At 52.3% G+C, this 27,919-nt stretch overlaps 1 protein-coding gene and 1 long non-coding RNA gene across 5 annotated transcripts in view; one reads left to right on the top strand and one right to left on the bottom strand.

Annotated features, from left to right (window-relative positions):
* Nucleotides 1-273: 273 nt before the first annotated feature.
* Nucleotides 274-20,498, bottom strand: TMPRSS4 (transmembrane serine protease 4). Of its 4 annotated transcripts, XM_043534048.1 has the most exons (12): nt 20,189-20,470; nt 11,918-11,951; nt 11,705-11,818; nt 10,358-10,510; nt 10,001-10,130; nt 7,385-7,486; nt 5,866-5,906; nt 5,295-5,454; nt 4,552-4,718; nt 3,890-3,985; nt 3,629-3,771; nt 276-3,108 (listed from the first exon to the last, which is right to left on the bottom strand). In XM_043534048.1, exons 1-12 carry the CDS (start codon nt 20,189-20,191, stop codon nt 2,926-2,928), a joined length of 1,326 nt encoding a protein of 441 aa, XP_043389983.1. In that variant the 5' UTR covers nt 20,192-20,470; the 3' UTR covers nt 276-2,925. The 4 variants fall into 4 exon arrangements, with proteins under 4 accessions (XP_043389984.1, XP_043389985.1, XP_037738321.1 ...); XM_043534049.1 differs by lacking the exon at nt 11,705-11,818 and having other exon boundaries at nt 274-3,108; nt 20,189-20,498; XM_037882393.2 differs by lacking the exon at nt 11,918-11,951 and having other exon boundaries at nt 275-3,108.
* The window catches only part of LOC122463550, a 35,304-nt gene continuing 22,227 nt past the window's right edge, over nt 14,843-27,919 (top strand). Inside the window, exon 1 of the long non-coding RNA XR_006287018.1 lies at nt 14,843-15,222. This is a non-coding gene — a long non-coding RNA (uncharacterized LOC122463550). The remainder of the gene's footprint in view (nt 15,223-27,919) is intronic.

Raw genomic sequence — 27,919 nt, 5'->3', positions numbered from 1 at the left:
TGCCTCTGGCATTGCACTCTTGCTTCCCAGCCCACTTGCTTAGAATTCTTTCCTGAAATACAATTTGCCCTGTGTCTTTCCTCTCTCCCTCCTTTCCCACGGGTTCAGTCTCCAAGCCCCTGGCACCCGTTTGCAGCCTTGCTCAGAAGCGTCACCTTCAGCTTGTTGATTTATGTCTCATGCACATAAAGAGAGGGACTTGCTCTTTGTTTCTGCGTCACAGGCCCATTGCAGCAGCCATAGGACGGAAGAAGTGCCGAGCCTTGGCCCGAGAGCCCAGTGGATCATTGTCACCGAACGGTTTGTGTCAGATTTCAGGCTCACGCGACCGATTCCCTCTCGCTCCAACCACTTTTACGCTACGCTGGCCCCCCTGGAGTTGCACCGGAGGCACTCTGGTTATTTCCGTTGTCCTGACGAGGTAAGTGGCAGACTCAGCTTTGAAGGCAGGAGTTCCTGGCTTCCAGGTCTGTGGTCAGTTCATTGGCGCATGCTGGTCTCATGTTCAAGGCATGAGATTGTTTGTGGACCTATAGTTAACACAGGGTTCACCATAAGCCCTGATGTCTCCTAAGGCTGATATTGAACTAAATATAATTGCTCATTCCAGTAACAATCCCATCACAGCAAACAGCCATCTGCATCCACAGCCCAGAACAGGACTTGTTCTGCCAACAGAAAATCATCCACTGTGGGGTACAAAATTGTGTGCTCTTATTTCAGATAAATAAAGAAGTTTGACAGGAGGCAGTGCTGCCTGTTCTCCCCAGCTGAGCACTGGGGCTTAGTTTAAGAATGTGAAAATTTAAAGAGGAGTCAGAGAAACTCCATATTCTGTTGGCCACAAAGAATGGTTTGTGCCCAAGAGGTTAGAGATGGGCCTGGGCCACTGGTGGTGCTGGATGGGCCCCAAAGTCTGGTTCTGTTGGGATCAGAGGTTTGGATCTAGCCCATCTCTGAAAAGAATAGGGATTAAATCCTTTTGCAAAGGGATAAACTTTTCCTGAGCGAGAATAGTCGACTGGGGAAAGGCATTGCTTGTTTCACTAACTTTGTGACGGGGTAGAACTGGGCTGAGCAAACAGCAGCTTGGATCCAAGCAAACCTTCCTGGCCTGGGGAGGCTATGGAGAGCAATACCTCATCATCTCCGGGGAGGTGCTCTGAGCCAGGCAAATTCCTTGGATGTGATGGGGGCCTCTGCCACTTTAACCACCCCCAGAGTCCCGAGCCACTGCTAAATCATGGCATGGTGCTGGGCCTTCAGAAAGTGAACCCAGGGATGTGCAGGTCCCAGGTGCAATGGCTGGAAGTGAGTTTCCCAGCAGGTCTTAGAACCAGGGCAGCCAGGTGTTTAACACAGGGGCCGTGATGGGAAGCTGCCGCTGCGGGAGCCTCAGAGCTCTGACTGGAAGGTGAGACACGCAAGAAATTAAAACTGGCACCACAAAAATGCCGGAATAAACATTGAACCAAATTCTAGCTTCAGATGTCAATTCAGTTCCTAAGGAAACCAAAGCACAGCCAGGCGTGAGGGTGGAACATGCTCCATAATACCCCTGGCCCACTGCTTCCCTTCACCCCTTCAGTCCCCAGTTCCTTCCAGGCCCCTCTAGCTGCTGTAGGGGCAATTCCCCACAGGCTGGGCAGGTGCCTCCAGGGCCCGGGCAACAAAGCTCCTCTAGAATTGAGCCTTCCCGAAGGCCCTGTCTACCCCCTGCATCACCTGCCCTGGCTAGCTAAAGTCTCCTCTGCCGGGAAGAGCAGAAATGCACCTCAGCTCCATTCAGCTGCTGTCACGTGTTCAACTAGCAATGTCTTGGCCCTCTTGATTAGCTAGCAGACATTGTGGCACCAGCACGACGTGCCCCCCCCAGAGTGTGTGTGGGGAGGGCGGGTCCAAACTTTCTGGCCTGAGAGCCGCATCTGGGTATGGAAATTGTATGGGGGGCCATGAATGCCCAGTGGGGGAGAGGGACTCTGTGGGGTGTAGCATGGGGGGGCTCTATAAGGAGTGTTACTGAGGAGGGGGCTCTACAGGGGACTCCTAGGGGTCATGCTGGCAATGACTCCACGGTGGCCGTACCAGGCACCACAGGGGCGGAGGGACCCTAGCTGGGACAGGTGCAGCCCCTGGGCAGTTTCGAGGCTCTCGAGGGTGGGGCCGTAGGAGACCAGGAGGGGACTGGGTGTGCTGCTGTGCGTGTGTGTGTGTGGGGGGGCTGCTGCGTAGTGGGGGGGGGGGGTTTCTGATCCCAGAAACAGCGCAGTGAAGTCGTGTCTGCGCAGTGTGGCGCTCCATGTGCCGGAAGATGGTGCTCATGAAGGGAAGTGTGAGTCGGGGGCTGGGGAGTCCCGGGCAGGCGGAGCAGGGTAGCCCCCGACCCTGCTCCCCGGCGGGAGCTCGAGGACTGGATAAAAACGTCTGATGGGCCGGAAGCGGCCCATGGGCCATAGTTTTCCCACCCCTGTCTCAGAGACTACTGCTGAGGGGTCAGAGCTTGAAGCCAGATCTCCTGCTTAGGGGCACTCGTCGTATTGAGGAAGCCTAGGAGCAGCAAACGCTTTGGATTTTTGATTAGCTCAGCACCCAGGAGCAATGTATATTTTTTTTCTGGGGAACTAAACACCAAGAAGCCCTAGCCACTTCCCATCAATGTAGTTCTGTAGCTGTGTAAGCCAGATTCTTCATGGACCATTGCTACCTCTGTCCCAGCCATGGTGCGGTATGTGAACCCCACCAGGCCCTGAGGCAGGGAGCATTCTGGCGGGCATGGCTGGCGAATGTTTGTGGCCTGGCCATTCTGTGCTGTTGCAATAACAGTGTAGGGCAAGTCACAGGAGCTGAACTGGCCTCTGGCACTCACAGCATAGGGGTGGCACAAGCTGCCCCTTGCCAGCCCAGCAGGGAGGAATCCATTCATGATCAGTGTCTGGTTTCAGAGACAAGGACGCTGACCCTCTGGACGGTGTAGATCCAATTGAGATAGGCCTGCACCTTGGTGTAGACGCCGGGAGTGCTTGGTCCGCCACAGCCATGTCCCCAGCTGACGATCCCCACCACCTGCCAGTGCCCTGGATTGTACATCAAGGGGCCGCCGCTGTCTCCCTGGGAGGGACACACACAAGCAGGTGTTACGGGGAACCCTGCTGTTCCCTATCCCCTGCTCCTCTCCTGATATCAGTGGCTATGGAGGAAGCAGAGCTCGGCCCGAGATATAAAGTTCATAACTGGCTCAAGCCCATATGTAGTGCAGTGTGACTTTACCATAATGGCCAAGGGCCCTGGACCCAGAGCGTCAGAAGTGACCAGTGAGCTGCGGGGCAAACTTGAAACACCTGAGAGGGGCCTGATTTTCAGGGGGCAGGTGCTCAGTGCTTTCTGAAAATCAGACTCATTCAAAGTCTTGGCCCAGACTCCCTTCTGCCCCCACAACACCCAGCGCCTGTGGTCCAGTCCCCGAGGCTAGCAAGGGCCCCGAACGCTCCTGGAATTAGAGGAATGTTATTCAGGGCTCCATGCTGCCCCTCTTCAGAGGGGCTGGAGGAACGAGCATGCAGGATTTACCCCTGAACTTCCACCTGTGCGGCGAGAAGAACACATTTTCGAAGGTGAGAAAGGTCCTCACCTGGCAGGTATCGACACCACCTTCCATGAGGCCTGCACATATCATCGTATCTGAGATGTCCCCCTGGTAGGCATCGAGAGCATTGCAGGTGTTGCTGTCAATCAGTTTGATCTGGGCCTGCTGCAGAGACTTGGACAATGTACCTTGATAAATGATACACAAATGAGAGCTTTCTCCCTTCCACCCTGCCTCTCTGAGAGCCAGGGTTACAGAGAGCAGTTTTCAGTCCTGTGTGGTAGAGAGCTAACGTACTGAACTCACCATCCTGCTCTGTGTAGCCCCAGCCTGTCACCCACAGTGGGGCATGTGAGGGCAGTTCCTCATCAAAAAAAGGCAGACAGATTGGCTTAACTGTGTCTGGAAGGGAGAGAATATGAACAGATAGAATCAGGAGAGAGGGTCTCAATTCTAGGCTTGTGGAGAAATTCGCCTGACTGCCCAGGCACTAGAGATGGATCATCTTAAACTCGTGCCGGAATTATCACAGTGGGTTTTACACAGCTGCTTGACAGGCCCAAAGCAGTGTGCACCAAGGCAGAAGTGAGCGTGTTCTGTCGAGTTCTGGCCAGTCAGGCACATTCACACTCACACATTTGTCTGTCCAGTCAGGCGCACTCATGGACTGAGCCAGGCACAGCCATTGCAGGCCTCTACGTCACACACGTTGATTTATGAACGGCACCATTCGCACACTGGTGTTTCATGCAGTCCCAGGTGGACCTATCAATCTCCTTTACGTGTCCTCACAGCCTTTGACTTGCGCCTGACCCATATCATGCACTCCCCACTTTGCCAAAGCTGAGGATCCGGCCCTATAGCACATTTAGACAAATCCATAGGCAATGGATGCCAAGGCATTTATGCGGGGGGCTTTTTTCAAAGAAGTTTCTGAAAGTGATTTTAGAGAGTAGGCTCTCGCTCACCTGAAATACTTAATGGAGACGTTAGTTTTACCAGGGCAATGTCATTATCTTTGGGAAACATATGATTACTGTCAATGATGAAGATCTTTTCCACAGGGATAGTGTTGAAGTTGGAGAGGATTTCGGATCCTGCTTTCACTCGCCAGTTCTGAAGGGCCAGGTTGTTCCTATGCACAAATACAGCCAATGGTTATTGGCTTTTTTCCTTCCGTGACTTCTCCATAATGATAGGCGCTCATGTGAGATGTATAGATGTCAAATATGCCTTGAATATATATTGGTAATAAGAACTATAGCTCCCTCTCTGCCCCTTAGTCAGGATGCAATGAATCACCCTTCACAACATGCAGAATTGTTCCGTGTAGCTCAAAACTTGTCTCTCACCATTTCTCGTTTTGTGGACATTTTGGGGCTTTCACAAACAAATCCCAAACTGATTTTTCCCCCATTTTTTTGACAACCGAAAACCAAAAAACATTTGGTTTATTCAATTTTTCAATAACTGCCCCTCCCAAATTCACACTTTTTAAAAATGAATATGATTTTTTTTTTCATTTTCATTAAAACATTTCACGGAACGTAAAATGCCATTTCCAAGCAGCTCTAGCCCTCAGCTCCTGAAAGCAGCCCTGACTCCTCCAGTATTTATACACTTAATCTATAGTTTGTCATCTCGTCTTGTGTCCATGGTTAATGTGAGTCCCCCACCCACAATTCCCAGTGGATTGCACTTGGGGACTCACTTGAAGCAATGTGCTGCTGTGAGAATCCACCTCGGGTCAATGATGCTGCCCCCACAGAGGTGCTGGGTTTTGTGCTGTAAGCTGACCTGCCATGGCCAGGCGTCGATCCTGGCCTGGCCCCCACCAACCACACGTGGAGACCTCACACTTTCTCCACAGGCTGCATCCAAGGATAAGAAATAACAAATCAACATCTTAGCTCAGCACACGGGAGAGTGACTCCCCCGCACCACCCGAGAACATGCCTTTTGGAGGGAAAATACATGTTCCAGAATGTCTGTGCAGATTGTATGTCTATGAGCCAAAGAGCTGGTAAAGAACATATATGTATATGTGTGTTTGTGTGTGTATTGCCTTCCATTGACACTGCAGGGCTTGCACATATATCACAGACTTTGTAACTTTCTTTAGAATTTTGCCACACTTGCTTAAATCAGTTTATTTATCCCCTTCCCTTTCAAACTGTAAACCTTAATTGGCTTAGCATAATTAATCAGATAATTCACCTAACCCAGTGTAAGCAGGGGTTAAGCCATAAGTGTGTCTACATTGATAACAGAATCACACTTACTGGCACATGCGAGTGAAACGACGGTCCCAGAGAGGCAGTGCCTGGAAGAGGAAAATGGCGCGTTACCTGCTGTGTCTTTCACAGCCCGTCTCTGCCCGTGGGCCATAGGGGTCGCACATTGCATTGGTTCGTAGACCGTCGCCTTAAAATCAGCTCTTCGGCCTGTGGACTGAACCCCCCGCCAAATGGGTGAATCCTGCCCACTTGCGCATGTGAGGAGCCTCCTCAAGCCTGGGGGCTTGCTCAGAGGCTTGGCGTGGCACCGCTGACTGTTCTAGGCTCCTGACGGGCCGAGTCCCTGAGCCGAGCCATGTTCATAAAGTCCCTGTGGACCGAAGCAGCAGCAGCCTTTGCACCTTGCTACAAACTCCGCCGTGACCACCACAGAGACGATACGCTCTGCAGCGGCTGGGCTGACAGCTTGCGGGTCAGCAGCTGGCTCAGGCCCAGGCCCTGGGGCATTCACTGCACAGAGTGAGGCTGCTGCAGAGCTGAGCAGTGTCCTCCTGTGCACTAATCCCTGCCTGGCTGTGGCCCTGCCCTGGGGAAGGGAGGAGAGGCTGGGGGTCAGAGGCTTCCCCACCAGGCCGTCCCAAGCAAGCGGCTTGTATGTTCCCTGGTTTGGCAAGGTGTAGCTGTGTTCCTAGCGATGCCCCGACCAGGGTGTGTCAATGGCACCCAGCGCCAGCTGCCAGAAGCACCTCATAGGGCATTGGCTGGCAGAAAGGTCCTGCTCAGGGCACAGAAATCCTGTCCCATTGGAACGGTGTGTGGGGCTGTGTGGTTCTGAGCCCACCCAGGTTCAGCGACTCCCCAGCAGAGTGGTGTCCACACACAGCTGTGAGGCCCTGAGTTACTGACCCATCGCTGATGGGTCAGCGTGAACCAGGGCAGATTGTGGGAGCTGGTCACGATTAAACCTTGTTCCCAGCAAAGGAACATCTCTGTCCCTGGCCCCAAGGGATTTCACTAGCACGCTGGGGCCTGCTTATAGGGCAGCATCACTAACAGAGCACAGGATTGTGGCTGGTGGGAAGCTGGTGAGTCAGGACATTTGGGGGCTGTCATGGGAACCGTCAGCAGTGTGTGTGCCAGCCAGTTGTGTTGAATCACAGGGGCACTGGCTGACAAACCCCTATAAACCTCATGGAGAAAGGGTGGTCTGAGCACAGGGCTGGGTGCCAGGAATGCATCCTGGGCTTCATTTCTGACGCTGATACCCTCTGTGGCCTTAGACAAATCATGTGCCTCAGTTTCTCAACTGTAACATGGGCAGAGTGACACAGAGCTGCCGCCCAAGCTGAGGAGCCGATCAGTAATACTGCCGATAACGTGCGATGAGCAAGGAAATGCTATGTAAGCGCTAAGGCTAAGAACCATTGCTGCTCTGCTCTCAGCCACAGGAGAATCAGCCCAGGAGCGACCCCTGCTGATCTCAGCAGCCCTTCTCCACGAGATGCACTGAAGCGGCCAAGTTAATCCATTCCACAGCTCATCTACCGGTTGCTTTTCCACTCACCTGCCGGAGTCTTGCCCTTGGAGGACCCCATTGTTCAATGTGACCTCCCTGAGGGGCAGGCCCTGCGTGTCTGCAATGTCCACAGCTCTGAAGGCGGGGACGCTGGAAAATACAGACAGTGTTTTATCAGAGTGGGCCCATCCCAGGAGCACAGCCAGTGGCAGCCGGCCTGTGCCTGCCCCTGTCCAAGCTGTGAGTGGCCGAGACGCTGGGACCTCCCTGCTGCCGGGCCGGTGATGGAGCATTGCATAGTGGGACATGACATTTCCCTGTTAAAGTTTGGGGTGGCCACGGCAATCTGCCTCATTTCATACGGCATTGTGGCTCCTGGCAAAGTGCCAGCGTTGCCCTCAGTTGGGCAAAGGTGGGGATCCTGGCCCAGTGGGTCTGTGAGAAGACAGGAGCTCACAGACTGAGCCCACGAGGGGTCTCTGCAAGGAGAATGTGGTCCCTTGCGGGCAGTGGGACTGAGTCTGGGCCAGCTGCCCAGGAAGGACAACACCCGGGGAGAAAGCTGCGGCCACGCAGCGTGCACCGTACAATGGACCCCTCTCAGCTCGGATCATCTTGGGGTCGGGGAAGGGCAGGTCCATCTCTGTATCGTGCCAGAGCACGTCTGGCCTTGCTTCAGGGCACTCGCTCTGGATTTACAGCATCAACCACAGGAGAAAGGACCAGTGAAAAGCAGAGGGTGAAGGAGAGAAAGAAACAAGAATGAGGCAGAGAAAAACAGGAATGGAAAGAGAAAAACAACCTGAATGGCCACAGCGAAGGGAGACCCCATTCCTGCTGCTCGCCCCAAAAACCACAGAATCCTGGAGTGTCACTTGCAAAGTGCAAGCTCAGCAGGCCCACGGCAGCTCAGTGACCTGTCACACTGCCAGAGCCAGCTCCCTCGCTGCAGGACGGAGGCTGTTCCAGCTGGTGGAGCCAGTTTGGCTGAGGAACAAAGGGGAGCCTTTCTTGTTAAAATAAGCATTGCAGATGCCCTTCTTGCTGGTCCCTGCAGCAAAGGCACCCCAGAAAGGAGCCCGTGGGAGTCTGGGGTGTGTGTGTGCATGTGTGCGCTTTATCTTTTACTTTCATTTCCATTTGTGTCAGGAATTGAGAGTGTTCTCATGTTTCATGCCCAGTGGGATTCCTGGAGGGTGTAGTGATTGATGGCACTTTACTTGCTCACCTGCTAGTAACATGCATCAGCGGCTGGTTTAGTGGAAAGGACTCTGTGTCTGGGGAAGATGCAGTGTGAAAACAATCAGGCTAGGATTTTCAAAGGAGCCTAAGGGAGTTAGGTGCCCATAATCTGATGCCAGCTCTCATCGTAGTTGGTATTTTGCTTAAGCCCCAGCTCCCTGAGTCAGGGATTAGGTGAGAATCCTCATTTTTATTTTTTAAAGAAGTTTCTAGCCGCCATGATCATGGAGAAACATTTGAAAACTTGAACCTTAAAGGCTCCAACACCAGAAGGAGGAAAAAACAAAACCCCACCCCAATGTATTATTTTTTTAAAAAAAACTCATGCTTTTTAGCCAATCTCATGATTTTTGGATGCCAGGCTCCTTAGAAAATCACGGCCTTACTTAGTTATGCAGTACTGGCCCAGCTGCGTTCGCTGAAAAGAGCTGGTGCAGGCTAGAGAGGGGAGACAGCACCTTTCACAGCCAGCTTGCTCTTTCAGACCTGGCTCTGGTTGGTGGTCAGCAACATTCAGAACCCCTGGACGGCAACTTGGGGCCCTGCGTGAAATGACTGTGCAGAGCGCTTGTAACACAGGCTAGCCCAGCTGTTTTGTGCCCTCAGTCCTTTAAGGCTGGGAATACTGGGGGAGGGAATAGCCCCCTGAGATCATGTGACTGATCATGTGAGCAAGGCAGGCTATAAAAGGCAGAGCCTGGTACTCACTCAGAGAAAGGGGAAGTGGGAAGGTGCTGGGCTGGCTGCAGAGCTGGGTAGAAGGGCAATGGCTAAGAGGAGGGGTGGGGGGTCCTCCCTGTGCAGGGGGAGGACCTCAGGAGCAAGACTAGTGGCAAACCTGGCTAGGGAGATGCAGAGAAGCCCTGATCTGAGGGTAACTGTGTAACCCCTGGAAGGGCCTCGGAGAGCCAGCTACAAGGGCATGAGGCTAGGTGTGTTTCTGTTCTGTTTAAGATGATAAATGGAAGCCCAGCAGGAGAGACCTGAGGGTGATTGCTCTGGGTGCGTGAGACTTTATAGAGTCAGATCCTGGAGAAGAGGGAAAACTGAGGCCTAGTGCCACAGCCAGACAGGGAGGGCAGGGCTGCTTGGAGTTTGTCTAGGTGCCTGCATCCCCAAAGCCAAGTACAGCCTCAGGAGAGAGGAAGGACTGAATGGGCCACAGAGACTAGGCTCCCTCTCATGCCTAGAGGGGCAGTGAAGGGGACACCTAGGCTGTCCCTGCTCTGTGGAGAGAGGACACTGGTCCAGAGCTCTGCATGCTAATAAGCATTAATAGTTATTTCAAGTATCTCCCCCCCCCACCCCCCAAGAAACCTTTTTTTTTAAAGGGATAGCAAGCTCCATACCAATGAGAGAGAAGGGGGAAAAGGGATGACCAGAAAGCCAGAGTGCAGGGGGAGTGAGATGGAAGGCAGGTACCTGCTGTAGCCCATTTGCTTGCAGGCTGCTTTTGCCAGGGTCATATGAAAGTTATCATGACATGCCCAGAACCAGGCTCCGGTCTCTTTGTTTAGCACCTGCAAGGTGGATCTGTCTTTGGAAATGCGGACTGGGGAGAAACACACAGAGTCAGCTGCATTGCAGGCTCCCCTCCAGGTGGCTGCAGTTTGGCATATTTGCAGTATCTGGTGCATGCTAATCCCCGTTACAGCCATTGGCCCCTGGTTCCAGTGATTTCTACATGCAGCAAAAGGCTCTGAATGCTGCTTTCAGCCCCCAGACCTGCTCATGCCCCCTGCACAGCATGGTAGTGCTGGCATAAAACCCACAACTCACCTTCCATGGGTGGGCCTTCTGGGACCTGCTGCACACAGGTCTCCTCGTCCTCGCCCCAGGAGCAGTCTTCCCGCCCGTCACACTGCTGCTGCGTGGGGATGAACTTGAATGTCTTACTGCAGAGGAAGTAGTAGCGTTCCAGGACTGCCTTGACTAGAGGGGGAAAGGACAGAGTCCAACTGGGTCTGTGATGTTTGGCTCATGTCTGCCAGGGAACTGTGGGGGGTGGGTTTAAATCTTTGTTGCAAATGGCTTCTCCTGAGATCAAGGGGTTTGGCAGCACCCACTCTGCAGGCTTGTGAGTGGGGGAAGCTTTCCATGCATGCTCTCCCAGTGCAGACTCAGGTCCAGCTTAAGCCATGTGCCGAGCCATTTCAAGCTATGTAGGGGTGCTGGGCACACACCCAAGAGCTCTAGGGGCCAGGTGGATACCAGGAGGGGGTGTGTGTTTTAGATGCACAGTGCATGTCTCTGCACCAGCCCATAGAGGTGCCCCTACCCATCCAAGCTGACTCCCCTAGCCAGCGCAGTGGGGGCAAGTATAGCCCTGTAGCATTCCCACAGCCCTGGGGGCAGTAGCAGGGAGTGAACTGTGCCCTGGGGCCCAGTTGCGCCTGCCTTCTGCACAGAGTTGAGTTCATGGCATACGCACACAGGGATGAAATCTCTCACTGGGAGCTTTCAACGTAACACAATTTTATTTCTTAGCACTGAGAACAAAAACACAAGAGCTCGAAAACAGAGAAGGAGAAAACAGGCTCCTCTCTAGGGCGATGAGACACCCCACTGTGTTTGAGCAGTCTGTTTCTAGCCTGGCAGACTGACTCCACTTGCGGGCATCACTACAGAGCCCCAGAGCCCGCAAGCAGCACCAGGGAACCCTCCCACTCTTAAAGCAATAGCTTGCAAAATTCCAACAATCCTCAATACACCCCCCACAGGAGGGCAAAGGCTGCTTGCTGTTTGCCCCCCAACTTCTGCATAAACACTGGAGTCAGACACAACCTGGCCTAAAGGCGGCATTAGGATGAGATCCTTGAAGCTAGAGTCGTCCCTGCCCCCAAACCCTGGATCCCAACAGCCCCAGGCTTTGGGATGGGGCTGGGATCTGGATCTGAAGTCCGCATCTCACCCTGTTTCTCCCCAAATCACACTGGCCTCCGCAGGCGTGAAGTCCCCTTTCTGCAGGGGAAAGACTGTAGCCTCAGGAGCTATCACTACAGCGCCTTGTCAGGCGTGCTCTCGCCAAGCTTGCTAGGGCACCTGGAGGAGTGTAGAGCAAGAGGGAAGTGTGGCTGCTGTGCAAACCCCCAGCATGCAAGTGGGACAGGAAAGAAGGGACCTTACTTAGGAAGGCAATTACAACGATGGTGGCCATGCTCAGGATGGTGGCAATGAGCGGGATGCCAAATCGCTTGAAATTTTGTGTCCCAGTCAGGGGTTTGCATGGCGGAGGAGGACCTGCAACACAGAGAGCGGCTCATGGGCACGTGGTTTTGAAGCACAGCCCAGCACAGTTAGCAACACTTACAACCACGCCTGAGATCCTAAGGCCATTACCTCTCCTGTTCAGGGGCCACTCAGAATTTGTGTCCTGCGAATGGAAGGGAACAGCAGTCAGTGAACTGAATACGTGCATTAAAAGTACAGCGGGTGCTGGGAAAGGAGGGTTCCTGGGACGGGAGTCTGTGTGCATAGAGCAGGGCTGCTTGCTTGGATACCAAAGACCTTGATCCTAACTGATCTAAAGCCCACGGAAGTCAGGGGAGTCTTTCCACAGGATCTGGCCATGGTCTCCCCATGGAATGACCCTGGTGCTTTATGTTAAAGGCTAAGGCCCCAATTCTGCTTTTGCTTATGTAACCAAATGTCCCTGAGAAGTCTGTGTTGTCATCACATGCTTGTCTCCTCAAAGACTATACGGCTTGGCTGTCCCAGGTGCCGTGCCCCTGCAGCTCCCAGGCATCGCAAGGAGAGATTCCTGACCGTTTTGTTCTGGACCTTGATACTATTCCACCATATTCAGGCCTTAGGTACTGAGGAGACAGGCACCTGAGAAATACCCTGGAGATGAGATGAACTAGGATATGCCAGATGGGGGGAAATGCCTGCATGTTCCCATTTCATCTTTAAGGTGACAGAGCAGCAATCCTTTGGCTGCAATGACATGGGCTGCGTTGCATTGTTCTGTGTGTCCCAGCATGGCGCGTGGACACAAGACCTCCCAGGTCACTAAGGACATACGCAGGGGAATAGATCCGCTGATTAGGATACTCACCTGCTTAAAGTGAAGTATGTGATCGTTTCCCCTTGACTTTAATGTGGCTTAGTCAGTCCCATATGACAGCCTCACAAGCAAACTAGGGAAATGTGGTCTAGATGCAATTAGTATAAGGTGGGTGCAAAACTGGTTGAAGAAGCATATTCAAAGAGTAGCTCTCAATGGTTCGCTGTCAAACTGGGAGACTGCACGTAGTGGGGTCCCACAGGGATCAGTCCTGCGGCTGGCACTGTTCAGTATTTTCATTAGTGACTTGGACAATGGAGTGGAGACTGTGCTTATAAAATTTGTGGATGGCACCAGCTGGGAGGGGTTGCAAGCACACTGGAGGACAGGGTTAGAATTCCAAAATGGCCTTGACAAATGGGAGAATCTGTGTGACATCAACAAGTTGAAATTTGATAAAGACAAGTGAAAAACACTTCACTTGAAAAAGGAAAGGCAAAATCAGAAGACAACTACAAAATGGGGAAAAACTGGCTAGGTGGTCGTACTGCTGAAAAGGAACTGGGGGTTCTAGCTGTTGACAAATTTGAATAAGTCAACAATATGATGCAGTTGTAAAAAGGCTAATATCATTCTGGAGTGTATTAACAGGAGTGTCGTATGTAAGACACGGGAAGTAATTGTCTCACGCTACTTGGCATTGATGAGGCCTCAGCTGGGCACCACACTTTAGGAAAGATATCGACAACTGGGAGAGAGTCCAGAGGAGAACAACAAAAATGGTAAAGGGTTTAGAAAATCTCACATATGAGAAAAAGTTGAAAAAACTGGATGTTTAGTCATACGAAAAGAAGACTGAGGGGGGGACCTGAGAAGAGTCTTGAACTATGTTAAAGGCTGTTATAAAGAGGATGGTGATCAATTGTTCTCCATGTTCACTGAAGGCAGGATAAGAAGTAATGGGATTAATCTGCAGTACAGTGAGATATTCGGAAAACCTTTCTAACTCTCAGGGTAGCTAAGCTCTGGAACAGGCTCCAAGGCAGGTTGTCCAATCCCTGTCACCGGAGGGTTTTAAGAACAGGTCGGACAAACGCCTGTCAGGGAGGGTCTGGGTTTATTTGGTCCTGTCTCAGTGCAGGCCTGGACTGGGCGAGCTGTTGAGGCCCTTTCCAGCCCCACGTTTCTGTGGCTCTATGTCTGAGGATGCTTCTCCGCCTGTGCAATGTTTTCCACAGTTAATTGAAAACAAAACTAACAACAAAGAAAAAAATAACCCCATTGAAACTCCGCATGTAATTTTCCAAAAGAACAAAGGCTACAATTGTCTGGGGAACTTGTTACTAAAATCCAGGTAGAGTCTCTGAGTTGGCAGTGCCAAGGAACAGATTGCATCACCTCAGCGTCACTGAACTGTATTGAGAAGTTGTGCAGAACTGAAAGTCTGGGCACAGACCGAGCAGAGGGGCTGCCCGGGGTCTGATTCAAGGGGATGTGAAGCTCTAGGCTAGGGATTAACTACAGCTGGGCCTCAGCCAGCTGACTGAGAACCAGATTTCAAACACCTCAGGGTTTTGAATTCAATCCATGTTAAAAATAGGGACGAAAAATTGAGAACTAGATTGAGTTGCAGATTTGAAAGCACTCCTAGTGCCTGGGTGTTGAAGTCAAGATTTGTTCAGGGGCTCTCTCGGTTGGCCAGAAGTGGCCTCTCTTGCCTGCCTGAGAGTTTCCTGAGACCCCCTAACTGGCACTTCTGGGGGCATCTTTCGATAGTGTCCACGGGCGTGCAGGAAGCACTGGTTGGTAGCAGACGGAGGCCCTTTCCAGGAGACTCGGGCATTGGTGTGTGGGCGATTCTGCCCCTGGAAAGAACTTTGCTGACCCTGCCATTCTATGCAGGCTGGCGCACTGTGGGAATAGCCTAACGAATATCTAGGCAGGGGATGAACTCCGGGGAGAGGCACATCCCCCATTCCCCCAGCTCAGGAATAAAGCAGGCTGCACAGCAGCGAGGGGCAGGTGGCTTTTCCAGTGTATCTGTCTTGCACTGCCGCCCAGGTCCAATTTGATGGCTTGGGCTGCCCCATACCCTGAGGCTGTTCTCTGTCTTTTGCCTTTCTCCATCGTGCTGTGTATGTCTGCGTGGTCCCTGCAGAGCGGGGCGGGGAAGCCACCCCCAGCCTACAGGGACAAACAGTATAAAGAAGAGCAGGGACAGCTACTGCAGCTGCTAGGAGACGTGTAAAAAAACCCCTTTGCAGCAGCCAGTCTCAGGAGAAAGTGATAAATAAGACACTAAGCCCCCTCCTTCTCTCCACACCTGATTACAGAAGGAGAAGTCCTGATAAACACATCACCCAGGCTTTGCCTTAGGAGCAGCCGAGCTTCTCTCTGGTCGATGTATTCATGCTAAACAGAGAGCGTCAGGCCAGCGTGGCTGGACTTTCATGTGGCCGCTGTATATTTGCATGGATGCCTTCACTGCGCTGCCGAGAGCTGCCCTCTGACCCTGGCTGCTTTCACAGTGAACTCCTGGCCTATGGAAATCAGCCCATTTCCATGTCACTTTAATGTCCCTTCCAGCCCTGCGTGAGACCATTCCCTCCAGTGTCACTGCTGGACGCTGCAATGGCAGGTAAGCATCAGGGCTCTGTGCAGGGGCTGTGCCAGGACGAGCAGGGAACGGGGGTCAAATGCTAAGACAAAATGGCCCACAAAGGAGACAGATTCAACAGGGAGTGAGATTCCGGAGCCTGGGAGCAGGGATGGGAGCTGCTTGTTGAGGGGGAAGGGGGTTGTGTGATGTCAGACTTCTCAGCTGTTCGCTGTTATTAATCATTTGCAGGGTTGCCCACCCCGAGCATTTAAAAATCACGAGTCAGGCCCCCAGAATCATGGGCTCTAACCCACAGTAAATGGTGGTGGTATTGTCTCTTTGCCTCCTGCTTGCTGAGCCGCTGGGACGCATTCACCTTGTCAGCATTTTCTCCACAGCCGCCAGGGCTAGAGGCTGACTTTTTGTTTTAAATGAAAGCTGCGATTCTCGTGTCGTCACCGGACTCCAGGAGCGGGGCGCTAAGAAAAGCCGCAGATGCTGTGGGTCTCTGGGATAAAACCACACGGGGCAGCGCAGAGAGCGGGTGCTCAGCAGTGCCATGGGGGCAGAGTGCTGCTCCATGTGTTCCAGCAGGGTCCAAACATGCCCACTGGCCTGCAGTGCACGGTACCTGGGTTCCCCAGCACAAGCCCCCATTCTCTTCTGTGGCAAGGGCGTTTGGATCGGGGTCTCTTGTCCTTCTCCTTCTCTGTGCTGTCTGCCTGGAACTCAGTGCTGCCGTCCTAGCTGCTCAGGGCTGGCTCTTGGTTTTGCGGGCCACTGTACAGGGTAGGGAGTGAGACCTGAGACAGGCCTTCCCTCACCTGCATTGCAACCTGAAGTCAGGGCCAGGGTCAGGATTCGAATCCAGGATCTGCTGATCCCTTGCCCCCTGCTCAACCCTCCAGGCTGCTGTGGAAATGCAAGCTTTTCTTATTATTGGAAACCCTTTGGAAATTCGTGAGCACAGTGTCCATAACTCACTATTTACTGAGCTATCTGGGCTGTCTGGCAGTGCTTCGTAATACCCCCTGTCTCTTCCACTTCTCTACCATAGCCCATGCAATGGGTTAAATCCTAACAAACTTGTCCCTGGAGTTTAGTGGGGCAGGGAGAGATGTTCATGGTCTGGGTTTTTCCTCCCTGGGGCAGATTAGTCAGGATCTTTGTCCTTGAAGCCCATGTTCAGCAGTGAGTCATGGCAGGGCAGCAGGTGGTTGGGTAATGTACAACATACCAGCTGCTTGCCAGGAAGGAGATCCAGGAGTCTGGTGTGAAAAAGTAAATCTGTCTGGGGAGTGGGTGTGTGGGGCAGTGAGAGTGTAAGGGGGAGAAGGAGGGGTGTATCTTTGGGGCTAGGGGGCCAGTTTAGCTTTCTGCCTTTTCCTCTGCCCATCCCTGACTTGATTTCTTCCAGGAAGCTGCTATCTTCTGTGTGTGGTGTCTGTATAAATGCCAGATTGCCTTGCAACAGCCCAGCCTGCTCACCCATGAAATACCACCTGCAGCCTCCGGTGATCATGAGGGCTTTGAACAAACACATGACCAGTCCTCCCTGGCTCTGACCTCTTGCGTCAGCGCCCCTCCAGCGGCCTCTGAATTCCAGCCCCACCTCACAGACCGAGCCTCTTTTATAACCAAGAGGGCTCATGCCACCATGCCAAGGGTGGGGAAGTGGTAGGCTAGGCTCAGCCTAGGTCACTGAGGAGATTCCCCCTCTGCAATAATCACTGGCAGCTGCCCACTCTACATAAATACTTAGGGCCAAATTCCCACACTGGCCCCGGGGTGCTGGCAGGGACTCTGCTGAGTTCCTGTCCTTCTCCTTCTTCCACAGAGCTTCCTGCTTGTTGGAGCCCTGCTCAGGGCTCTGTTTGGACTTTCAAAGGCCTTTTGTACCAGCTGAACTCTCTGTCCCTCTGTGGCTGCCTCAGGTCGGTCTTTGTTACGTGTTTCATTGCAGACAATTCAGCCCAGATTTAATGATCTGGATGATGAGATGAATTGCACCTTCAGCAAGTTCACAGATGACACTAAGCTGGGGGGAGAGGTAGATACGCTGGAGGGTAGGGATAGGGTCCAGAGTGACCTAGACAAATTGGAGGATTGGGCCAAAAGAAATCTGATGAAGTTCAACAAGGACAAGTGCAGAATTCTGCACTTAAGAAGGAAAAATTCCATGCACCTTTACAGGCTGGGGACCGACTGGCTAATCAGCAGTTCTGCAGAAAAGAACCTGGAGATTATTGTGGACGAGAAGCTGGATATGAGTCAGCAGTGTGCCCTTGTTGCCAAGAAGGCCAACGGCATATTGGGCTGCATTAGTAGGAGCATTGCCAGCAGATGGAGGGAAGTGATTATTCCCCTCTATTGGGCACTGGTGAGGCCACACTTGGAGTATTGTGTCCAGTTTTGGTCCCCCCCACTAGAGAAGGGATGTGGAAAAATTGGAGAGAGTCCAGCAGCGGGCAACGGAAATGATTACGGGGCTGGGGCACACAACTTACAAGGAGAGGCTCAGGGAACTGGGGTTTTCAGTCTGCAGAAGAGAAGAGTGAGGGGGGATTTGATAGCAGCCTTCAACTACCTGAAGGAGGGTTCCAAAGAGGATGGAGTTCGGCTGTTCTCAGTGGTAGAAGAGGACAGGACAAGGAGTAATGGTCTCAAGTTGCAGTGGGGGAGGTTTAGGTTGGATATTAGGAAAAACTATTTCACTAGGAGGGTGGTGAAGCACCGGAATGGGTTACCTAGGGAGGTGGTGGAATCTCCATCCTTAGAGGTTTTTAAGGCCCAGCTTGACAAAGGCCTGGCTGGGATGATTTAGTTGGTGTTGGTCCTGCTTTGAGCAGGGGGTTGGACTAGATGACCTCCTTATGTATCTTCCAACCCTAATCTTCTAGGATTCTATAATGCTGGAATGAAAACTTGCCTAGAGACTAGACTAGTGTTTAGAGACACAAGTGGCCAGTTGAATGACGTCCTGTGCATGTCAAATCCTTCTTGAGCAGAGTGGATAATGTCTGAGCTATACTTGGTCTTAGCCTTTCCTTGGGTCTATGCAATCTCCTCATATCAAAAGAAAGTCTCTGCTTTCAGTCTGGTCTCTGGAGGCAGCCAGTCAGTGTGTGTGCAGTAGCCCTCTAACTGACATCAAACACAGCCCATTGTAATTATAGCTGCATTGGTTAAATTCAAAGCATGGCAGGAACTGTGCCAGCTTGTTTATGTAAAGCAAACACAGTTTTCTTGGAAACCTGGGAGCTGCTATGGCTAATTAAAATGACCTTGCTGTCTTCTCTGACAGAACATTAATGCAGCTTCTGATGCTCTGGTGCCCCAAACTGTGTCCTGACGAACGCAAACCAACAAGTGTTTGACTCCGAGATAAGCATTTGAATCCAGGACATTCGGGTGGATTCATCCAAGCCCTAGGTTTGCTGCACCCTGCTTGTGTCAGGGATCAGTTACAGGGGTCATTCTGACTTTACTGATTCCTCTGGCTGTGTGGCACAGACAACACGGGGGTGATGGTGCAGAGCTGCATGCTGAACTGTGACCATTTATTGTTTTTTACTTTTAAGAAAGAGAGGAAGGAAATCTTCCCATGCTGCTTTGACTTGTAAGGACTCATTAATTAGTGGGTAAATGGTATGCACTCTGGACTGGGAGTGAGGAACTCCTGGGTTGTACGAAGTCACTGACCTTTGGCAAATCACGCTGCCCCTTTTTGTCTAGCTCTCCCAGCTATAAAATGGGGGATGGTATTCCTTTACCTCCCTCTCTCACTGTGAGGTGGTTCGTCAGGGTCTACTGAGGGCTCTCTCTGTGAGGGGCACTATTAAATGGGTAATTATAGTAGGGTGCACTTCGTCAAAGCCTACATCATCTGCATGAAAATGTTTCCCACTCCTTCTGTCAGAGAAGCCTGCTAGCTAGTGTGAGCTGTGCTCTGTGTAGACTTTGCAAAGGAAAGTTGATAGAACCTTCCAAAAATGGCTGTCAGATCTCTGGGACATGGAAATGGGACGTCCCTTGCAGAAGCCTGAGTTATTGTCACATTCTGCCCCCTTCAATCCTAGTAACTTCAACAGGCGTGTGAACCCTTCAGGGTGAGTAAGGGGTGCAGACTGGGGGCTTTGTTCCCATTGAAATCAGTGGTCATTCTCCTGTCCTGAGCCTTGTCTGCACTACGATCTTTTGGGGAAATATCCTGCTGCTCACAGTGCTAGTGTGTTCTCCACCTGCCTTGGGCGACACAGTGATGAAAACATCCCTGTGCACTGCCCCTGCTCGCACTGCAGCTGCCGTTGCGGGAGAGACACGGGGGCAGACTTTCTGAAAACCCTCGTGCACACAGCCGTAGTGTTAGTGCACATTGCACCCACGTTCCACAGCGCCTTCCCTTTGGGGCAGGCCAGTTCCAGATGCATTGGCTGAGAAGCCTGGGGGAGGCTGGCGACTCTCTTAGGGAATAACCCTTCTAAGAACACATGTATTTTGACTTCAGGAAGAGCCCTGGACCCCAGCAAGCAAACTTTTGAGGGGAAGCTAATTCCAGCGATGTATTTGTGCAGTTCCTAGGGCGGAGAGGCAGGAGGGGAAGCCATGCAGAAGTTGGGGAGCTACGGGCTCTGGGCAGTAGCATCTCATGATATATTTAGCAAGCAATAAAGCAAAGCCCAGAAGAAGAAAGGGGGCAGAGGATGGGTTACACTCCCGGGCTCAGAACTGCTGTTGGATATTCAGAGCCACGGAAGAACAGGTTATTTGAAAGGGGGAACGGGAGTGCCCTGGTTTTTTCTTTCACACCCAGGGATAATAAATCTACCTCGTTCAAACACAGAGCTGCTCTCTATCTGACTGAGTCTGAAATTCCGGCAGGAGAGCAGTGAAATGGCAGTGAATAGGGAGGTGAGCTTCTCCCATCCCTGTGGGAAGGATGGTGGGATCTGCCAGGGGGCCCTGGGAAGTGAAAGAAAGCTGTTCTACCATGCTGGTGACTCACCATGTCTGCCCAGCTGCGAGTGTCCTTCAGACTGTGGAAAGAGTCAGTTTCCCAGATCCAAGGGATGCCTGGAACGCAGCACGTGCCCTTCAATCACCGAGCGCCCGAAGGGTGCCAGAACCCATGCGGTTTGTCCAGAGTCTCAGATGCTCTGCAGCTGTCCCCACGCTGCCTGAGCTGAGCAGCCCCTGCTCTTTGGTGCTCTACCTTCGCACTGACCGCTGGACAGCGGGAGTGCTATTTAAAACCCACCACGGGAGTCGTCAAGCAGGAATTATGATTTGGATTGTAATTTGACACCCATCTGTCAGCATCAACATCACTTGCATAATCTTCTCTGCATCTACCACTGGAGAGTGACTCACAGGCAGAGCTATTGCCAAGATTAGCCTATCAGGAGGGAATTGATGGAGCAAGGCTTTTCCCACTCCGTCTGTCTGTCCTTCCGCATTGCTCCAAGTTGGTTTTGAGTCAGAAATGTTATAGCGTGGAGGGGGAAAGAAGAAAATGTGAGACGGAAGGTTACCAGATGGTTATGCCCTTGCTTCTAAGGTCACCAGCTCGTCATATTTCTAGGCGGGTCACCCGGTTTCATTCGTGGGTCAGTGAGCACAAGTTGCCCACCTCTGTACTCAATTTCCTTTCTTCAGCAGCAGCTGGTCCAGGGTTCTTTGTCTGTTCCTGACCTGAGCCGGTGTGTTGTGTTGCTGTTGACTCTGAGACAGCTACCATGTTGCACCCCAGAAGAGGCTCCGTTTCAGTGGTGGGTGCCGTGCTCCATTCATTTATCCCTTGCTTACCCTGTGTGTGTATGTGTAAAGCACGTTGAGCACCTCAGATTTAAAAGGGCTAAGGACAGCTACGTTATGAAAACGCATTTTAAAGATTGCCATGGTATTGCTGTCTCACTGAAAGCTCTCGCTGCTGAGCTGGGCTGCTTCGTCCCAGGGGCTTTATGGCACAAGGTGCTCTGTTCTCCAAGGCTTTCACCGCTCAGCTCCAGGAGACGCCCCACATGGCTTTTGTTGCTAGTCAGCATGGCACCTCCAAGAGTTACAGCCAACTTGTGGTAGCTCATGATGAGAATCCAGGGAGAATCCCTGGGTCGGAAACGGCACAGCTGACCAGCGCACGCACGTTACAGCCAAGCACCACGACATGTGTCGGGCTGGGACAGTGAGTGCCAGGCCCCATTAATCCAAGTGCCACGGTTGGCAGCTGCTTGTGGAATGTGCAAGGTCTCCTCCTCCTTCAGATCCCCGGCCCCCTTCGCTAGCCCTCCCTGCAATTACATGTCAACGTTCAAAGCCCCCAGAGCAGAGGAGCCAATATGTGTGTAAGAGTGAGCCTGCTGCCCCACCCTTCTCTGCCATAACTCTTCTTCCCACACTCAAACCTCTTCCCCACCCTCCTCGGTTGTCTGGCTGGGCCCCGTGAGCAGAGACCTTCCTTGGGATCTGCATGGGCAGTGCCAAGCCATGCAGGCCAATGAATAACAACGGGGCCAGGTTGGACAATAGGTGTGACCGGGATTCAGCCTGAGGGTGCCTGTGCTAAGGAAGGGATAAACAAATTGCAGCCAATCCCCATAGGTGAAGGAGGCAGCTGGCAGCCTTACCTTGTTTACTCCTCCCTATGCAGCATCAGGCATCAGCAGAGGCCAGACATGAGGGGTCTGGTCATGTAGGGCCATAGCTGTGTTCCCAAGGACACCGCTTATTTCAGTACATTGGGGAGCTCGATGGGAGAGAGTTTTGGGGAACTCAGAGAGGTCTGTGCCCTTCCCCCACAAATCCAGCCCCTTTTTCAGAGCTGCCTCCCTAGGAACCACTTGTCACCGATCTGGGAATGAACCAGGGGTTGGATGCTCTGTCAGCTGGGGGAGATGTTTATGAATGCCATCTGCCCTGTAACCGCAAGGCTCAGGACAGCAGGCAGCAGATGTCTCGTCCCCAGCTGGAGACAAAGAACGTCTCCCTTGGGTCACCCAGAGTGCACACGGGGAAGTCTGAGTCACAAGTTGCTCTCTGTGTCCCTGTGTCCCGCCGCGATGTTACACCTGCAGGTTGGAATGTCTCCATCTTCCCAGGGAGTCTCTCAGCAGTGAGTGGAGCAGCCATGCTCTCTGGAAAGCTGGGTCTCCGAGCTGCGTGAATCGGCAAGGAGCTGCGACATATGGTGTAAAGGCACCCCAAGAGCCGATTCCTCAGCCATGCGCCAGCTCACTAGCTGTCCTCTGGCACGGTCAGAGGCTGCACAATGGCCGGGCTTGACTTACCTGAGCTTTTTTACATGCGTATGGAGCTGTGATAGTGGCAGGAGCCCTAAAAGCAAAAAGCCAGTTTCCTCCCTCGGGGTCCACTGCAGTCTGGATGCTCAGCACCTTTGTCAGTCAGACCCCGCCGGGCATGCCAGGACAGGCCCTAACAGCTCTGGCACTGGGGTTAGCTGGGGACATTATGATGGCTTTCCCGTAATAACACAGTAATGAGTAATGCATGGGCCTTAGGTTCTGCCCTGCACTGGACCGCCGTGCCTCAGCAGAGTAGTAGTGACACATAACAACACTGCCCTACCTGGTGCGGGAGCTGTGCACTTTAACTCACTAGTGTTTGTCACGTGCTTTGAGAGCCTTGGCAGGAAGCTGCTGGAGAAGGGGCTAGTGTTATAACCTCCCGGGCCCTGGTTCAGGACAGCATGAACACAGGTGCTACACCTTTAAGCATGCACTTCCATAGGCCTTAAGCCGGTACTTTAAGCACAGGTTTAAATACTGGCGTGACTAGGGATGCTCTCTGGAGTTTGGCAGTGGTGCAGTGATTATTAATAAACGGTCTCAAAAAACAGATGCAATACTAAATTAAAAAATAATTCATTTGAAAAAGTCAACTTCACTCTTGCCCTTCCTGCGCTATGGGGCTGCTAAGTGGGATGATGGCTCGGGATAACCTCACGGATAACCGCTCACCACCAAAATGCCACAACTGTCATTTGAAAACACGGACGTTGACCATGCAGAGAAGTGACAATGGACACAGCTGTACCTGTCTTACCTGACTCTGTGCTGTCTCAGCAGGTGAGCAGCAAATGAATGAATTAATCAAAGGAGGTGGGCTGTGTTCTTCACAGCAATTCCCACATGCCACCAGGATGGAGGAGAAGTGAAATGATGGCACCTTCTGGAGAGGGAGAATTTGGCAAAAATGCCACCCCCCTGAGTCTGTTATGGCTGCTGCCTAATGGCTTTAATATGTGAAAACAGGGAGGAAAATCAGATCAGTGAGTCTGTGGATTGTAGTTAGAGATGAGCATGAATATCACTGCGAGCCGCCTAGAAAGCTCTGGTGTTTGCAAACTCATTAGAAACTGAGGGCGTGTGTATTTTAATTTGTGGTTAGTTAGAATTTTCTTTTATAATGGAGCTTTCCAGAATAGCAGGCAAGAGTCTTCACTGCTTAATTATACACGCAACTTACCCATGGTAAATGAGTTGAGATGATCAGTATTGGAACTAGCTCAGTATCAGAGCAAAGTCTTTTGCAGTGCCTGCTTGACAGGTCTCAAAATGTGATTGCAAATGGGGAGTCATCATTGAACGGGTGTGTTCATAAAATCATCACTGATAAAGTTTGCAGGTGACACAAATATTGGGGGAGTGGTAAACTACGAAGAGGGCAGGTCACTGATTCAGAGCGATCTGGATCGGTTGGTAATCTGGGCCCAAGCAAACAATAAGTGTTTTAATATGGCTAAAGGCATCCATCTAGGAACAGAGAATATAGGCCATACCTACGGGATGGGACTCTAGCCTGGGAGGCCGTGACTGAAAAGATTTGGGGGTCGTGGTGGATAATCAGCTGAGTATGAGCTTCCAGCGTGACACAGTGACCAAAAGCGCTAATGTGATCCTGGGATTCACAAACAGGGGAAACTCAGGTTGCAGTAGAGAGGTTATTTTACCTCCGTATTTGGCACTGCTGTGACATGCCCTAATAGTAACAGACTTAAGGAGCACAATGTATTTAGCTTAACAGAGAGAAGGTTAAAGGGTGACTGATAAGTACCTGCAGGGAGAACACATATTTAATAACGGGCTCTTCAGTCTAGCAGAGAGAGGTCTAACATGACCCAATGGCTGGAAGTTGAAGCTAGACAAAGGCAGACAGGAAATAAGGCATATTTTTAACAGTGAGAGTAATTAACCACTGGAACAGTTGACCCAGGCTCGTGGTGGATTCTCTGTCACTGACAGTTTTGAAATCCAGATTGGATGTTTTCCTTCAAGCTCTGCTCTGGGAATGATTCTGGGGCCGGTCTCTGGGCTGTGGGATTCAGGGGGTCAGACGAGATGATCACAGTGGTCCCTTCTGGCTTTGGAATCGCTGAATCTCTGTGTTTGCGTAAGCAGCACTAACACCTGTCCCGGGGGTGGGGCTGGGGGAGGCTGTGACGTTAAATCACTGACCACGAACGTTTGCACAGCGCCTGGATACCCTGTGCTGGAAAGTTAGGAGGCAGCCAAACCACCCAGCTGCGTTCTTTGAGCCTCGCTGATCCATTGTATTCTACTGCAGGCCGGGCTAGCCGCCTGCAATCACCATCTCGTTGTCTCACCCGCACCTGCCTGGGCTCAGTGACCGTATCAGGCTCCACAGCCCATTTCTTTCTCTCTGCCCGGCACTTTCCAAAGCGCAAGGGTTCTAAGCACTCACTGCCCCGCACCCTGTGCAAAGTGGGTGTGAACCGCTGCCGTTCTGGTTCATTGGCCAGCACGGGGCTCTGATGTAAGCAGCAGCTCACGGTGCAGGGCAATGAGGAGCTGGCCCCAGGGCCAGGAGCCCCTGTTACATAGCGACAAGGTCCTGAGTAACCTAGTGATGGGCCCTGTGCCAAACAAAAGGCAGCTAGAGGTGCAAACTTGTCATGTGCGGCATCATGCCAGCCTGGACAAACACAGTGGGAGGCTCTGTAGCTGGAAGGCTCCCCGGGATGGGTGTGATGCAGAAGCCTTTGGAAAAGGGGAGGCAGCAGTTGCAGTGGCCAGGTGCCCCCTAGATAGGGTGCATGGAGACCAGAGCCTGCCACTCCAGCCCACAGAGTGGACTAGTGGCTGCATAGGCCACGGAGGGGGTGCATGGCAGCCTCACTGCCTGACTGCAAGTTGGTGGGTGGGCTTGTTCACTCAACCCCCACTCTTGACAAAGTCAGGGGACTGGTCTGTGGTGTAGGGACAGACTGTCGCCCTCAGCGCTCCCTGGCTAAGGCCCCACCACCCCGTCCCGCTCTCTCCCCATGCTGAGCAGTGCAGTGCCTCTCCTGTCTGCCGGGGCCGCTGGCTCTTGGCACTGGCGCTGCTCTAACCCAGAGAATACAAAGGAGCTGAGGACACAATGTCTGTTGTGTAATATTGACCCGCGTGGCACCACACCCTCCATTCTGGGGGCAAGCTTTCCCGGCCAGTCGTGGAGGCCTGTCTGCTCCTTTCTCACGGACGGGCTGTTTGTTTTTTAACATGGCAATAACGAGTCACAATAGCTGGGAAGGCCAGAAGGGACTGTGATGTACATCTAGTTTGACCCCCTGCAGAACATGAGCCAGGGGCCTCCCCCAGGGATGCCTGCAGCAATCCCAGGGCTTGTGGCTGAGCTAGATTGGCTGGGAGCCCCCAGTGATGTGAAAAAACGGAAACCTGCAGTCACCACAATGGGACAAAGTATGAAAACAGACCCCACAACTGGAACTGTGCCCCCAGGTAATCTGGGTTTGGACGGAAACTGACTCACTAACTGGAGGCGAGACAGGGCAACACCAGGCCCCAGCTTGGGACCCACATCCCAGGACAGCTCCTTTGGAAAGGGCTGACCCAGTTGATCCATTGGGCAGCGTCGACCCCATGGCCGTGGCAGCTCAGAGCATGGCAGCCTGGCTAATGAGCATTGCCATAGGCCTGGGAAACTCTGTGGCAGGGCCAAGCTCTCTGCAGTGGGACACTCTCTGGTGCTGCGATTGGATTCAGTAACTTGGGACCCCAGTTACACAGACTGGCAGGCGTGAGAGGACGTGCTGCTGACCTGCTCATGCCGGGAGCCTTAGGAGAGCTGAGCTTTGCACTCACTCCATATGTCTTTATATCTTTAAATTTGCGCCTTAAGAAGCAAATTTCCCCCCACTTTCAGGCCAAGCCGCAGTACCTGGATTTGGTGCAGCAGAAGGGGTCAGGAACCTGCAGCAATCCTCCCCCTGTCCCCTTCCACCAGCCATGCTGTTCCCTGAGCCACTGGGGCACTGGAGCTGAGGACTGTTTTGCAGATTGTTTTACATTGCCCACCTTGTGCCCAGTCGCTCATGTCCCCCGCTGTGAATGTTCTGCATTCTTCCCGTCCCTCCCTTGGTGGGTGCTGCAGGAGCTCAGGGGGAACGGAGTAACCCCAGGGCAGCTGTGATACTGGGGGCAGCAGCCCTGGGGATTCCGGGGACAGCTTGTTCCTCTTTCTAGCTAAAAGAGAGGCTTCCCTTGAACTGCTGAGCTGGAACCAGGCATGGCTTGGAAAGTGCACCGATGTCTCTGCCTTGTGTTCCCAGAAATGCTCCCTCTTGCTTTGGGGCACAGGGAGCACGGCAGCGCTGGGGGGAAGCTGACATGGTACGATTAGCAGGCAGGATAAACCTCTCTCTCTCTGGTCTTCAGAAATTCCATGGGCCAGGCTGACTAGACTGGGAGCTAGACAGAGAGCAGGAATCTATCCAGGCTCAGCTCCTGCTTTGTCCAATGGCCTCACTAAGGAAGAACCTCATTTACACTCAGCACAGTGGAGTCCTGTCTCTCCGTTACTGTGAGATGCAATCGCTTGCTAGGATTTACCAGAGACTGCGTGCTGTGCTGTGACTCGAGGGGCATTCACTGTCAGCGGCAGCTTTGCCTGCATCAGGGCCACAAATCAGGATCTGGTTCGTGCAGTGCCAAGATGGGGATTGGGCCGCAGGGCAGGATGTCAGCATGTGCATGGCACTAGGTCACCCTCTAGTGAAAAAGGGTTCCTACCTCTGGCTGTATCTGCTGGCGTAACACCCCTGTGCCATTGCTTGTGAGGGTTTTATCTCCCCAGGAGGCTGGATCGCTTGTTGGGAAAATGTTGGTCTTGTGGCTATGGGGCAAAGCTTGGAGATACTCCACGCCTCGGTTTCCCCTCCCCTCTTGTCTCGTTAGACTCCAGCTCTTGGGGGGAGGGACTAAGAGTCTGTGCAGCACCTGGCACAGTAGACCCCGATCTCAGTTTGGGGATTGAGGTGTTGCTGTGATACAAATACAGACACTAATAATCAAACCAAGGCACCCTCATGATTTAGATCAGCTGCAAAGCCAAGCCGCTGTTGCTGACTGTATTTTCCTGGGAAGTGGTTATGTTCTGCCCACTGAACCAGTGAAATGCTATAGTGGTAACATAGGGACTCCAGTGTTACCAGCTCCACGTGCTCAAAAAATCATGAGTCAGGACCCAGAAAATCCTGAGTTTGGCTTACAAATCATGAGGTTTTAAAAACAATGGGTCCAAGGTTCTTTTTCTTTCCCTTCTGGTCTTGGAGATGTTAAGGTCGTTCAGATCTTCAAGCTCTTCTCTGCAATCACAGGGGCTAGAACCACCCCCCGTGAGATTCTCCCCTAATCCTGTCACCCCTAGGAGCTGGGCTTTTAAGCAAAGTATCAAATATCATGAGACTCAATAAAATTGG

This window comes from Chelonia mydas, chromosome 22, assembly GCF_015237465.2.
Source record: "Chelonia mydas isolate rCheMyd1 chromosome 22, rCheMyd1.pri.v2, whole genome shotgun sequence".
Taxonomy (NCBI): domain Eukaryota; kingdom Metazoa; phylum Chordata; order Testudines; family Cheloniidae; genus Chelonia; species Chelonia mydas.
Note: the sequence above shows the minus strand (reverse complement) of the source record. Positions and strands in the feature narration are given on the sequence as shown.

Bases quoted from the DNA above. Each gene is read 5' to 3' on its own strand.
- TMPRSS4 (XM_043534048.1), bottom strand. The intron at 7,487-10,000 runs GTACCTGCCTTC...TGTATTTTCCAG, and splicing joins AAGCAAATGGGCTACAGCAG to CGTCCCCGCCTTCAGAGCTG. The intron at 5,455-5,865 runs GTAAGTGTGATT...CCTTGGATGCAG, and splicing joins CGTTTCACTCGCATGTGCCA to CCTGTGGAGAAAGTGTGAGG.